The sequence below is a fragment of the Thamnophis sirtalis genome, unplaced genomic scaffold (assembly GCF_051295495.1).
Source record: "Thamnophis sirtalis isolate CommonGarterSnake01/CBP01778 unplaced genomic scaffold, rThaSir2_p1.2 scaffold_6, whole genome shotgun sequence".
Classification (NCBI taxonomy): domain Eukaryota; kingdom Metazoa; phylum Chordata; class Lepidosauria; order Squamata; family Natricidae; genus Thamnophis; species Thamnophis sirtalis.
In genome coordinates this window covers 115,527,576-115,542,280 of record NW_028261386.1, presented here as the reverse complement: position 1 = coordinate 115,542,280, position 14,705 = coordinate 115,527,576, and the positions used below count along the sequence as shown (strand labels likewise).

Sequence of the window (14,705 nt, the reverse complement as noted above, 5' to 3'; positions counted from 1 at the left end):
ATTAACTGGAAATAGTACGTTCTGAAAAGAATCCAATGCACTATATAAAATGTTTAATACTCTATAATATATAGATTCAGGTACCTGAGTAGCATCTAATTTTACAGTTAGGCGTTTCCTCAATATATTGTTTAGGTTCTGAATATTAGTTTCAACATTCTCTGGTGTTTTTTGATCCTGCAGGGAAATGAGTTGTTCTTCTTTAGGCAGTTCCACCAAGGCTGATTGACAAGGTTCACCAAGAGCAGCTTCAAATTTCTTCATAAATTTAAACAGCGTCCTAGAGCCCATGAAAACCAAAGTTGAGAACTAGGAGAAGAGCACTTATCTTTTCAGTATCTTTCAAAGTGAAAGGCATTGTTTGAAATTGGTATGTAATGTTTGCCCAGAACACTAAGCAAGAACATGGTTTGTTTATTCTCAGCTTAGCACAATATATGAACCCAACTAAACATGGCTTACTGTTATGAATGGCTTTTTGAACAAAAAAATAAAGATTCTGACAGAATTGTGTGAATGCAGCCAATATTGCACACATTAAAGAATCCAATATAATTCAACTTGAAATGGAAGTTTCTATTATTGGCCTGCAACAATGAGACAGGCAGACTGATTTTATCCTACTGTAATTTTGATGATTTGTTATGCATTGTAACATTGGGCACAATGGTCTATGAGGCAATTGCTGAATTTGTCTGTCTGTCTTTTCTTAATACTTTGCGGAGTTGGTTTTAAAGAACAAAGAAATAGGTTGGGGAAAAAAAAGGAGATCTCAAATGAATGTCCAAAATGGACCTTTTACCAGAATTTCATTTACCTGTGTGTTTTTTCTACAGATTGTTTTACAGCCCAAAAACTGACATCATTCCATCTTGAGATTTTCACAAACTCCTACAGTGGAAAACAAAGCTTCATTTATTATTATGTCTTAATATACGCACTGCAAAGTACTGCAAGTAATCCTCACTTAGCAACCAAAATTTGGCCCAGCAGCTCAATCATTAAGCATAGCAGTCACTAAGTGAAACCACAACTGTGTTGATTATCATACTTCAGTTATCCTTTGCCTCACAGAACTCCAAAAGTCATAAATGTGAGGATTGGTCACAAAGTTGCTTTTTCATCATGGAAGTTCACTATGTGAAAACTATCTGTAATGTTGATTTCATGTTTTCATTTCAAAGAAAAATATGATCCTTTTATTGATATCTGATATTCAGGAATTAGACAACTGTCATCATACTTAAGTATCTCATCCTCACCTTCAGTTCTTTTTCTATGGGATGTCGCTGTTCAATCAGCTTGGCATGGACAGATTCTGAAAATTGCTTATAATAATTATATAGATTCCATAATACATTGCCCAGCATATCTAAAAAGAGAAAAAATATCATTTAGTTTCCTGCTTCTATAATAAAGGCATAAGAATACCACAGCATTATTTAGATTTAGTCCCAAACTAGAAAGAACCCCGCTTTCACAAATCAGTTTGGCATCCAATTACCAAAAAGTTGCGGGGGGGATCTCATTTACATAACAAGCTTTTAAAAAGATAGTGCTCAATGGGTGAAAATAATCTTACTCTGAAGGACTACCATGGAACGATTTTAAAAGTTGTCTATAAAAAGTCATCTTGCACTGCAGCAATTACTTTTAATTATTTGATTTGATTTTGATTTTGATTTTATTAACATTTGTAGGCCGCCCTTTTCCCTGAGGGGACTCAGGGCGGCTCACATAAAATCAGGGAGGGGGAACACAAACAATGACATAGACACATATAATAAAAGTAATAAGCAACATACATTCATCATTCGGGAGGGGCGGCTATCCTTATCCCCAGGCCTGATGGGCTAGCCAGTTCTTAAGGGCTGTGCGGAAGGCCTGGACGGTGGAGAGGGTACGAATCTCCACGGGGAGCTCGTTCCAAAGGGTCGGGGCTACTACTGAGAAGGCCCTCCTCCTTGTAGTTGCCAGCCGGCACTGGCTGGCCGATGGAATACGGAGGAGGCCCAATCTATGAGATCGAATTGGTCGCAGGGAGGTAATTGGCAGAAGGCGGTCTCTCAAGTACCCAGATCCACTACCATGCAGGGCTTTATGGGTGACTAATAGCACCTTGAAGCGCATCCGGAGATCGACAGGTAGCCAGCACAGCTTGCGGAGGATAGGTGTTATGTGGGTGAACCGAGGTGCACCCACAATCGCTCGCGCGGCCGCGTTCTGTACTAGCTGAAGTCGCCAGATGCTCTTCAAGGGCAGCCCCATGTAGAGCACATTGCAGTATTCCAGCCTAGAGGTCACAAGGGCCCGAGTGACTGTTGTGAGAGCCTCCCGATTCAGGTAGGGTCGCAACTGGCGCACCAGGCGAACCTGGGCAAATGCCCCCCTGGTCACAGCCGTCAGGTGGTGGTCAAATTATGTAAATTATGTTTACCCTAGGCCCATAATGGCAAACCTATGCCACACTGTCGCCCCAGCCCAGCTACACCACACACGTGTGTGCCTCCCGCCAGTCAACTGTTATTTGGTTCTCTGCTGTGCATGTGGGAGGGCGCATGTGCAGGGAGCACTTGCATTGCATTTTGTGCCCCCCCCCGCACCCGGTTTTGGGCCTGGAAAGCCGCCTGCACCAACCTGGAAGCCAAAAATAGGTGAGAATGGGGCGCATGCGCGCGGGGCGCTCGCAATGCATTTTGGGGTTTCGTGTGCGTGCTTTGGGCACTCAGCACCAAAAAGGTTAGCCATCACAGGTCTAGGCATATAAAATATTAGCAGCATTGAATAAAGGGTAGGATAAGCTAAGAGAAAAGAAATGCAATGAATAATTTTATTATATTCTTCAAGTAATACTGCCACTAATAGTTGTCAATTTGTGAACAAACAAATAATCCTGATCCAGGAAACAAAAAACAATACTTACTATTTTCTTCCTTTTGTGTCATCAACAAGACATGGCAGTGGAATTCTAAGAGCATTTGAAGTCTTGTATGAAATTCCCCCAATGTGGATCCTTCTATGAAACGTTTCAGTGTATCGACCACAGATGCTATATTAACTTCTATCAGTTTCAAGAAGTTGGAATTGTGAGAGATAAATGAGCAGCGGAAAAATAAGAAAAACAAATTATGGAAGCTGTTTAATGTCTATAATTTCCAATAAAGACATACCAACAAACACTACTGCCTCCTATATTTTTTGAGTGCAAATATAACTTATATTTATATTCAACTTCAAAACTATGATTGTTTCCCCTACAACCCCTCTCCCTGTAATGTCAAGAGTGGGTAAGAGAATACAAATTCTTATTCAATTCAAAAGAGGCTTGGATGGATTGGGGGGGGGGGGAGGAACAACGATACAATTAAATCACATTATTCACTTCGACATGATTTGAATGAGTTATATTCCGTCTACCGTTGTAGTTATAAATATACAAACACAAACTATGGAATTCTTGTGTTATATTAATTTATCTCATTCATCGAGATGCATCTTCTTCACTGGGTAAAGTTAACTCTACAGGAAAGCCTTCGATTAGCAGCTCATTTCACTACATGAATATTTTGTTACCTTCAATTTTCTTCTCTGATTGTTCTTGTTGGTATTTTTCAACCATTTGATAGAGCGAAAACCAGTGCTTCATTGATTTTTCTGTGTACTGTTTCATTACATTGTCCAAACTCGCAGACCAGCCACTGAAAACATGAGAGGAGAAAAAAAAGGAAAGTTTAATGCTTTATATGAAAGACCAGGTCCACACATGAAAGTTCAAACACATGTATTTATGCCAAAAGACTATGCACAGGAAACTTTTCAACAATGCTTAATTGAAGGGTCAAAGGGATTTAAGGGGAGGGGAGGGGGGTTGGACTTAGTTCTTAGAGCCGAGGTGGCGCAGTGGTTAAATGCAGCACTGCAGGCTACTTCAGCTGACTGCAGTTCTGCAGTTCGGCTGTTCAAATCTCACCGGCTCAGGGTTGACTCAGCCTTCCATCCTTCCGAGGTGGGTAAAATGAGGACCCGGATTGTTGTTGGGGGCAATAGGCTGACTCTGTAAACCGCTTAGAGAGGGCTGAAAGCCCTATGAAGCGGTATATAAGTCTAACTGCTATTGCTACTGCTATTGCTATTCTCTTGTGGCCTTATCGGTATTCTAAGCAAATCCTTGTTTTCACTCTGCTTCCAGGTTCTGCCATGCCTTCTCCTCAGTTTATCCTCAATAACAGTCATTTGTTTATCCAACACTAAATGAAGATCTTTTTTTTTTAAAAAAAAATCCAGCCTTCAGGTTAATCACAATTTGGCAGAGCTCTATTGTCTGTTAAACAAATCTAGGCCTCTACATTACTTCACTATGGTTATTGTTCTTTTACTATATTGCTTAATTTGCTTTATGGTAGGCCTTACTTAATCATTCATTTAGAAACTGTTCAAAATTATGATAGCACTAAACAAATAGTATTTACACTCAGCTCTTGAAGTTATGGCTACTGATGTGCCCCTGCAGTCACATGATCTTTTATGACTTCAGGATGTGCACATATTGTACTATGCACACGCTACGCAGGCCCTGAGCTCCACAGTCCTTAGCAACAAGATATGAAGCCACTGCCATCCCAACTCACTCCAGCCTCTGCACTGAAAGCACCAATTGTTTCAGCCCCGCCCTGCCCCACTTCATGCGGCAAAGAGCCTGCTGCTCCATCTGCAGCTGCCCAGAACACTTTATTGTCCACTACCCTGATGAACTTCGCCCTCTTCTTGCTCCAACTGCCAATAAGGTGTAACCAGTCTGGCCTTCACGAGGCAACTGTTGGCTACGCCAAGGCCTTCTTCTTCTCTAGGTTGTGGACAGGCTGAGGCAGCTGCGGTTCTGTGTCTTGATGTTGGGCTAGGACAGTTGCAGCTTTTCACCATGATGCTCGGCTGGGGCAGGGAGAGGTTCGGCATGCCTTGTCAAGCAGCGAGAGGCATAAGATGGCAATGGTAAGTGAGAAGCAGCAGGAGTAGCAGAGCATAGGGTGCCTCAAGTAGTGGCTACTTGGCTGTTGGCAGCCACTCTTGGTCTGGCTGAATTCACAGCCAGGCTTAACAACCCATAAATCTCACTTAATGACAACAACGAAGGCTGCCAAGATCACTGTCGCTAAGCGATGTAGCCACATTACGTCTGATTGTTCATTTGTGAATGCACTGCTTACTAACAGAAATTATGTTCCCAATTACTATAGTTATATACTATAATTACTATGGTTCACCCAGGACTACCTGTTTTTTTCCTGTAACTCGTCCTAGGATCTTTATAAGATGGGGGTCAACTATTCCTATTTAAATAAAGATATTAAAAAGGAAATTAATGGTACGTACTTCAATTCTAGCTTTCGCCACTGAATGATCATCTGAGTGATGAGATCAAGATGTTTCCTCAGAGACACAGCCCGGCTAGCATTTTCTTCCCAATCCTACAAAACAAAGGGATACCTTTCAACTAAATTTCGGAAGACGATAAAAAACCATTCTTTGCACGCTATCTGTACTAGCCTTTCTCGATCAGTTGCTTCCCAGTTGTTTGGGATTCTAACAGTGTCAGAAATGCATGAGAGAGGGGAACACTTTATACAGGAGGTCCTCGTTTAGCACTTTGCTTTCATTTAGTGACTGTTCACTAAGTGCTGAAAACGATAACTTTGTGATCAATGCCTGCACTTCTGACCTTCCCAGGTCTGTAGTTTAGTTTAGTTTAATAAAATTTGTATGCCGCCCACTCCCATTGGGATTCTGGGTGGCTCACAAGCAAGATAAAAGCATTTTAAAAAGTTAAGAAAAGATACAATTATTAAAATTGATACACCACCCATTCAGTCTAAGTGGGGCTGGATATTAATCAACAGCCCCAGGCCTGCCGGAACAGCCAGGTCTTGGTCACTTTACAGAAGGCCGGGAGAGTGGTAAGGGTCCGGATCTCAACGGGTAGATCGTTCCACAGGGCCGGTGCAGCTACAGAGAAGGCCCTCCCTTGGGGGGCTGCCAGCTGGCATTGACCGGTCGACGGCCCAACCTGTGTGATATTATTGGTCGTTGGGAGGTGAATGGCAGGAGCAAAGAAAACTGAAATAATATTGTAAATACAGTTGTTGTTTTGCTTAACAATTATTTTGCTCAATGACTAAGTTGCCAGTATCAACTGTAGTTGCTAAATGAAGTTTACCTTATTTAAATACAATCACATTTGTTTGATCCATCCTTTTTATAAGCAGTGTGACCCCGTGAGCTTTAACTAGTGTACCTTGTTAATAAAATGCTATTTGAATTAGAGGTGATAGAGTTGTTTGGCTGTCTGCCTTCAAGGCACAGCCTACACCATGGATGTCAAACTCGATCACGTCACGTGACGTATCATGGCGTTTTTTTGCCTTTGCAGAGCTGGGGGTAGGCATGGCCTGCCTTTGACGCATCCAGCCCGCGGGCCGCCAGTTTGACAGGACTGGTTTACGCACACCCTTGCAATCCTGTCAAACTTTACTCATGAATTTCAAGGTGAGGGATAAGGACGGGCTTCTTTACATTTTTTAGAACTCCTCCTCCCAGGAGTCTGCTCTTTTTGGGTTGTTATTCAGTTAGCTCTGTCAAAGGCAAAGTGAGTGGAATTATTTCAGCAACTCTTTGTGCTAAGGTAATAGAAGAGACAACTCTACCCTAATACTTAATTCTGAGCCTGCGGGTCTATTTCATAATGTGGCACAGAGCTCCTTTTCAATGTTACTATCATTCACTTTGTTAGAAATTCTACTAAAGATAGTCCTTCATTAGTGACGGCAAAATGTTTACTAAGTAAACGAGAGAGAATGCAAGCATGAAGATCACTGATTTCAGTAAAGTTTTCTCAAACAGTGACCTGTGCCTGACCTGTTTCCCCCCACCCCCTCCCATTCTTCCCCCCTTGTAGGGCAGGGACATTACTTTTCCTGCCTGAAACTGACAAGACCTTAATCAGTCTCAAGATGAAGGCTTTTACAAGACCTTAATTAGTTTCATGATGAAGGCTTTTGTTTTATTACTGTTGTATTTGTAAACAGTCAATAACTTTGGCAGTTGTTAAGCAAAGGCTACCTATACTATTAGAACAGCTTCTTACTTCTTGCTAGTTTTGTTACATATTCACTTATACATAGAAGATCTGACCTGAGACTTGGCTAGCAGAATTTCCAAGCCGTTTAGAATCTTTGAAAGAGGGCTGGAGAGCGGAAATCTACAAATTCTGTCCATCACCACCAAGAGCTGCAAATTGAAAAATAAAGATGTTTCTGGCTCAGTCTTTCCGAAGTTTGAAAATAATATTATAAAATAACTTACCATATTTTTTGGAATATAAGATGCACCTTTTTCTCCCCTAAAAGAGGGTGAAAATTTGGGTGCGTCTTATACACTGAATGTAGCCCCACCCACCGTCTCCCACCCTTTGGCTTCTGCCTCTCAGCAACTTACCTCCTTGCAGCAAACAGGGAACATGGGGCTTGTGGAGGCTGCAATAGCCTATAGCCAGGATGGCGAACCAATGACACGCGTGCCACAGGTGGATTGCGGAGCCATTTGTCAGGGCATGCAAGGCGTTGCCCCGTCAGCTGGCCAGCGTGCATGCGTGCGCTGGCCAGCTGACTTTAGCCTTTTCTTGAGGCCATTTTTCGCCCTCCCTAAGCTCCAGAGGCTTTATAGGAGCCTGGGGAAGGCGAAAACAGCCTCCCCCGCTCTGACAGAGGCTTCAGGAGCTTCCCTGAAGCCTCCGGAGGACTAAAAACGGCCCAACGGACAAACTGGACTTCTGATCTTCCGGTTTGCTCTTAGGGTCATTTTTCATCCTCCGGAGTCTTCAGGGAAGCCTCCAGAAGGCCCCTGAGGGCTTAAACTGGCCCGAAGAGCAAACCGGAAGTCCTTTCCCGAATTTCCGATTTGCCATAGGGCCTTTTTTTTGTGCTCCGGAGGCTTCAGGGAAGCTCCTGAAGCCTCCGGGTGTGGGGGAGAGGCTGTTTTCGTCCTTCCCAGGCTCCTATAAAGCCTCTGGAGCCTGGAGAGGGTAAAAAAAGCATGCAAAAAATGGGGGGGTTGCACCTGTCATGCGCGCATGCACGGTGGGGGTCGTGCTGCACCCATAATGCAATGCACGACCCCCCTGCATTCACCACACTTTTGGCACGCGAGCCAAAAAAGGTTCGCCATCGCTGGCCTATAGAAATCCTGCCGCCTGAAACAGCTGATGATCTGCTTAAATTGAAAGTGAAACTTGCTGTTTGCTCCACAAGGCAAATTGCTGGGAAGCAGAAGTAGATTTTTTCCCCCTTGTTTTCCTCCCAAAAAGCTAGGTGTGTCTTATACTTTGGAGTGTCTTATATTCCAAAAAATATGGTACTTATATCTCTAGAAATGATAAAACATTTGTAAGTGATTTCATAGAAACATAAAACTATTTTGCAACTACCATGTATGGCTGGACACCATGTTTAATTTAGCCTTTCCGTTTTGTTACCCATACTTTTTAATATAGGATACATCAAAGGAAAATGTAAATGCACTGTCAGCATTCAGTAAGTATTAATGATTGCATAATTCCTAGTTTTTTTTAAAGAAAAAAAAATTCTAAATGTGCTTACCTGGACAAGTGCAGGATGTTCTGGCCAAGCTTGCAATAGTGCCTTCACTTCTTTATGAAAGTTTTTGAGCAGAACTTGGCACTGTTGCACTTGCTGAATATTAGGATGGTGATAAAAGTCATAGGCCCCTTCGCTTTTCAAGGCAAGCTCTGAAGTTCCTTTTTCAAAAAGCGTATTCTGCAATATTGTGCTGGCTAGAAGTTGGCTGCCATGAAGATTGTCATTTATTTCTGAACCTAAGGTTGCAGAGACCGGGGGGAGGGGGGGGGGCGGAATGAAAGAAAATTTCCAGTAATGAGCAATGAGGGAGATAATACAAGAGTGCCGGATGGGGATCTGCACTACCAGAGCATGCACACTTTAAGAAGATGCAACTTTTTTTTCCATATTAGGTGGAAAACAAAATTACAGGTACTCCTCAGCTTATGACAACAATTGGAATGGGAATCTTGGTCACTGAATGAAGTGGACTTAAAAAGGTCTGTGCCAAAATCCAAGCAGGGGTTTTAGCCCCAGAACAGAGAAACTTCAAAATCCATTCCATTCTGGAGTCAAAAATCCTGCTTGGATTTTAGCATGGAACCTTTTTATCAGCTTCTCCCTTGATTTCCTGGGGAAGTCAGCAGGGAAGATTACAAATGATCACTGATTGCAGGGACTTGACAACTGTTTGTAAGTGTGAACAGGCTGCCAAGCACCCAGATGACAATCACATGATTGTGGCAGCACTGCAACAGCTGTAACCTCAGTAATAGCGCTTAAGTTTCTTCATCATGACCTCAAATGTTCACTAAATAAATAGTTGTAAGGACTATTTCTATTTTTTTTTGCCATCACTACATTGGCAGAATAGCTTTGCTAAAATATGGTTAAAAATAATGCAGCACCAATTATTGTATACAATAGAAACAAGTTATTGTTTAAAAAGGTAAAGGTTCCCCTCGCACATATGTGCTAGTCGTTCCCAACTCATCTCTGTTTCAAAGCCAAAGAGCCAGCGCTGTCCGAAGACGTCTCTGGGGTCATGTGGCAGGCATGACCAAACGCTGAAGGTGCATGGAACGCAGTTACCTTCTCATTAAAGATGGTTCCTATTTTTTCTATTTGCATTTTTACATGCTTTCGAACAGCTAGGTTGGCAAAAGCTGGGACAAATAACGGGAGCTCACTCTGTTACGTGGCGCTAGCAATTCGAACTGCCAAACTGCCAACCTTTTGATTGACAAGCTCAGCGTCTTAGCCACTGCGTCCCTCACAAGTTATTGTTTAATGCAGTGGTCCCCAACCCCCGGTCCGCGGACCGGTGCCGGGCCGTGGAGTACCTGGCACCGGGCCGCGCAGCGGCCGGGGGCCTAAGGGAAAGTCGCTAGGCCTACGGGACAACGTCGTCCAATCAGTATTCTGGCTGGTCGGCGAGGTAGGGGAGGTAAGCTAAAGGGGCGTGAATTAAGGCCGGGCGTTCAGTTGCTGAGCAGCGCACGCAAATTGGTGGCTGGGGTGGCCGGGCGCGTGCCTGGGACGGTGTGCGGAGCAGGGCCACCGGACTGAGCCTCTCTCAGAGGCGGTTGGTGGGTGTGTGCCGTCGCGAGGTTTCGCCGCGAGGAATGTGAGAAGCCCAGGTGGTTGTTTCCTCCCCCACTCTTCCCCGCGAGCTCTCGCCGGCGCAGGGCTTTCCCCTCGCTCATCTGCGGCCGCCGTTTTTGTCTCCCGCAGAGGCTGTTCCCCGAACCATCACCACCACCACCAACCCGGCCTCCCCTGTCAGCGCCCCGCGTCATGTCGTGATCTCCAGGCGGACGTGTGAGACCAGGGAGGTGGTGGTGACGGCGGCTGCTGCTGCTGCTGCTGCTGCTGCTGCAGCCGCCGATGGGGCTGCTCCGGATTATGTTGCCGCCTAAATTGCAGCTCTTGGCGGTGATGGCGTTCGGGGTGTCCGTCCTCTTCCTGGAGAACCAGAGCACTCGGGCCACAACACGAGTGATGTCAAATTGACCACGCCCAACCCAGCCCCACAGGGTCAAACAATCCTGATATGGTCCTCAATGATATCGAGTTTGACACCCCTGCTTTAGATCCTGATAGTGTTTTAATTATTAAAATTTAATAGACATAAAAAAGATGAAGAAAGACTAACCTCTATGTTATTTTTATGGAAGGCCTGCCTGAAAATTATAATGGTAGCTCCTGGGCCGTGCGCAAAGGCTCCAGGGAAGAGATGCCCCCCCACCCCTGCGCGCGCTCAGCGGGCCACGGTAAAATTATCAAAGGCTGACTGGTCCGCGGCGATAAAAAGGTTGGGGACCACTGGTTTAATGTACTGTTTGTTTGTCGCATGTAGCACTCCTCCATTTCTCTGAGAGCACCACATAACTTACTGTTGTGACTCAGCAGAAACCTCCTGTAAGTTGTTTCGGGATGCTCACAGGAGGTGTTAACGAGCAGCTGTGGCTCGTTAGGATCTCTCCTCCTGTGGATAAAAGACTGATGGTGCCACGCCCTAGTGGCAGAAGTCAACGTTCGTTCGTTCCATTCCGTTCCGTTCCTGTCCTAGTCAAGTCTCTGTTTGTTTGCAATCATCGAGAAGAAGTACTTGGATAAGTGATTTGATTTATATAATCTTGTTTTGCAGTAGTTTACTTTTGCCAGAGCCTTTTATCTGTGTTTATTTTGGGCTCGCAGCCAGCCCGAGCCGGGACTGATAAAAACATTCCTTTGCAAGCTGTGTGTGGCTGTCGTTTCTGAACGAACAAGGTGGGGGTCAGAACAACTTACATAGTAAGTTTCTTCTCATTTTATCCCAACAATAATCCTGGGGAAAAAAATTGTGATAATGGCTCCCCAATGCCACTCAGTGTATTCTAAGACCAGGTTGGTGCTTAAATCTGAAAGTTCCAATTCCTGGCCAGCAGTTCACATGACACTCAGTTTGTATTCGTGACCAGCATGCTGTATACAAATAGTTCATGTCCTAGAATCTTCTATTATTCTTTCTCCCCCCTCCCCCTCCCTCAAATATGCAAATTGGGATTCTTAAATAATGGACAAACCAAAGTGCCATCTGAAAAGAAAACCTATTGGAATCTTGTACCTGGAAAAAAAAATCAGAGAAGCCTTACCAATCAAGGGATAAAAGTGGGCGATCAGGGAAGCACCAGTCTGGTAGCAGGAAAGGAACAGGCTCAATTGGAGTTTGCTTTGATTGGGTGGTATGTTTTGTTGATACCACAAAGTTTGGGCAAAGGAAAGACAAAGTTGCTGATGAACTCTCATTACTGTTTTCATTGAGTGATGAGAAAGAAGAGTTTTTTCAGGGGGAGCTGCTTCTTCCAAAACAACTTCTGTTTCCATTTTCCCCTCAAGAGTTTCCTGAGCTGTAATATCTTCAAAGTCCTGTTAAGAGTTTTATTAAAACATATATTGAATGCAAATTTATCACGTCATGCCTTAAGATCAGAAATTCACCGTGCATACTGCATACGTCTATACAATTAGGTAGAGATACAAAATGGGACATTGTTTTATTTCCCATGCAAAACAGAAGCACCACAATGGAATAACTCTCAGACAGACTTTTCATTAGCTGCCTGCCTACCTTTTCATGAAGGGGGAATTTCCTCCTGAATTCTCTCTCTTCTTCCTCCTCCTCACTCAGGCCACTCCCGTGGCTCTTGGTCTTATAGCGATAAAGACTGTTCTTTTGTTCCTCTTCCTCTTGGGCCTGGCGCTCTTGCTCATCCCATTCATTTATAATTACCTATGATGGAAGAACAAACAAATAAATACAAAGTATACACGTGTCAGCACATGGTTGTACAAGACCTTTTCATACAGCAGTGTGGGACAAATACATTGCAAGAAAACAAGAACACCCCACCTCCCTATTTTTATGGGTATTCCCTTCCTGCATAGATGGAATGGTAAAAAAGGGAAGGACTAGCAATATATGCCTCTAAAGGCCAGCAATTGCCCATGTGTGTACTGCTCTTTCTCTGCATAGATACTGCCTTTTCAAATAATGTTTCTCTATGTGGTGTGGTGGTGGTGGTGGTGGTGGTGGTGGTGGTGTGTGTGTGTGTGTGTGTGTGAGAGAGAGAGAGAGAGAGAGAGATACAGACACAGACAGACAGACAGAGAGAATGCATGCAAACCTTCATTCCAATTTTTAAATCTTTTAAATTTTAACCCCCCCTAATTTGTAAAATACATTTTAATGTACTTTAAAAAAAATCAGCTTAAACTTGTTGTCTTTTGTTTACCAAATGCCCTCAATCTCCACTATAACTTGGAATAAATCCCTAAAATTAAGATTATTTCCCTCCTAGGGTTCTAAAACCAAATAATATTTAATATGTGCTGTGCTGCCAAGTCATTTCTTTGAGATAGCTGGCCATATAAATTGTTTAGATGGATGAATGGATACATAGACAGACTGTACAGACAGACAGACATTATACCTGAAACAAATGCCTGAATAATAGCAGAGACTTATGGTCCACTCCTCCCTTGGACAATGCATGGCACTGGAGATATAATAAAGCATTCACCAACAGCTGCTCCTGGGTAAGGCACATTTTTTGTGCTTTCTCAGACTCTTCGGCAATGTATTTGAGAGATAACCTCTTCAAGCCATGAAGGACTTCCAGAGAACTCACAGAACAGAGTGTATCTGCATGGGAAAGGTATGTGGGGAAAGTACTACCAATGGAAGGGAATGAAAGCAGAGAGGCAACAAGGCTTCCCAGTTTGGCTGGACTGACGAAACTGTCAAAGGTGGCCTTATGGACTTCAGAAGCTACCAGCCTCAAGCCATGCTGCATCTGCAAAATGGCAGCTTGCAGGGGAACAACCACATCGGGGAAGGCAGCATAGTTCTCTGCCAAATGTCTCCTGAACTGATGGTGTGACTGCTGCCAGGCTGCCTCTTCATTTAGCACGTTCTGCACCGCCTGAGACTTGTCTGCCCGGAGAAGCTTCAGAAGGCGAGTCAGGAGGTCCTGGACTTTTGAAACCTGGGCGATGCTGCCAACGTATTGATGGACTTCTTGATATAAGGACTCAAACAAAGGAGTCTGGGGTCGAAAGGCTTGCTTCTGGTCAAGTCTGGCAATCTGATCCTTCAGCTTTTGGATTCTTTGGCGTAACAACCTGTGGAAGGAGGAGATGCATAAAGATTTAAACCCTATTTCCAAATAATACTATTCAAGCTACTTGGATAAAATTAAGTGCTTAATCTCTGATTTCTACCCTGTTTTCCCAAAAATAAGACCTCCCCAGATAATAAGACCAATCTGGCTTTTCAGCGCATGCGCTAAAATAAGCCCTCCCCGAAAATATTGCAACACAGCAGCAGCCATGAGGTGACCACACTTGCCATCTCCTGCACCTCAACAATAGTAAGACCTCCCTGAAAAATAAGGCCAAAGAGTTAGGGGGTCAAAAGAAAATAAGACCCTGTCTTATTTTCAGGGAAACATGGTAATATTGACTGTTCTTTTTTAAATATGAAGAACACAGGCAATTTCTACAATTGTTCTAATTTAAAAAAAATGTTTTAAAAAAACCAATACATCAGATAGAAGATAATCATACTAAGTGGCTTTTTCTCACAAAAATATTCTTCTCTTTTATTCACCAGCCAAATGACAACTTAAAAATCCCAGCAATATAAAAACCAAAGGCCAAACGGACTACTTCAGCCATTTACAATAATTCTTTTGAAGCTAGAAATAAGGTGAACCCACAATGTTTCAGAGTTGCATCAGTCGTACTGAATCTCAACTGTACCTAATATGAGGATGGTCATGACTGTTGATGGGCTCGTCTTCAAGATCTTTCCCTGTATGTAACTGAGTGGACAGTCTGTGAGTTTTCCTTTCACATTCCAGATGATGCAGCTGAAAGCAGTAGAGAAAAACCTGACTTGATTCAAATACTACTTTACTGTTGCTTTAATTGAAACAAAAACCATTACAATGCATCAAGACTGTACAGGTGAGATAGACATTTGCAAGTCAATTTAACAAGACTTTAAGACACACCAGATAATTAAAATTGTAT

The 14,705-nt window shown here is 43.4% G+C and overlaps 1 protein-coding gene across 1 annotated transcript in view; it reads right to left on the bottom strand.

Annotated features, from left to right (window-relative positions):
- Window positions 1–14,705, bottom strand: part of MDN1 (midasin AAA ATPase 1) — a 116,998-nt gene that overhangs the window by 36,516 nt on the left and 65,777 nt on the right. Inside the window, exons 62-73 of the mRNA XM_087718747.1 lie at window positions 14,433–14,542; window positions 13,103–13,793; window positions 12,241–12,402; window positions 11,765–12,038; window positions 8,649–8,884; window positions 7,186–7,281; window positions 5,371–5,465; window positions 3,574–3,698; window positions 2,924–3,061; window positions 1,263–1,372; window positions 818–891; window positions 85–280 (exon numbers count right to left, since the gene is read on the bottom strand). Of these exons, the coding sequence (XP_087574873.1) occupies window positions 85–280; window positions 818–891; window positions 1,263–1,372; window positions 2,924–3,061; window positions 3,574–3,698; window positions 5,371–5,465; window positions 7,186–7,281; window positions 8,649–8,884; window positions 11,765–12,038; window positions 12,241–12,402; window positions 13,103–13,793; window positions 14,433–14,542 (2,307 nt within the window). The remainder of the gene's footprint in view (window positions 1–84; window positions 281–817; window positions 892–1,262; window positions 1,373–2,923; window positions 3,062–3,573; window positions 3,699–5,370; window positions 5,466–7,185; window positions 7,282–8,648; window positions 8,885–11,764; window positions 12,039–12,240; window positions 12,403–13,102; window positions 13,794–14,432; window positions 14,543–14,705) is intronic.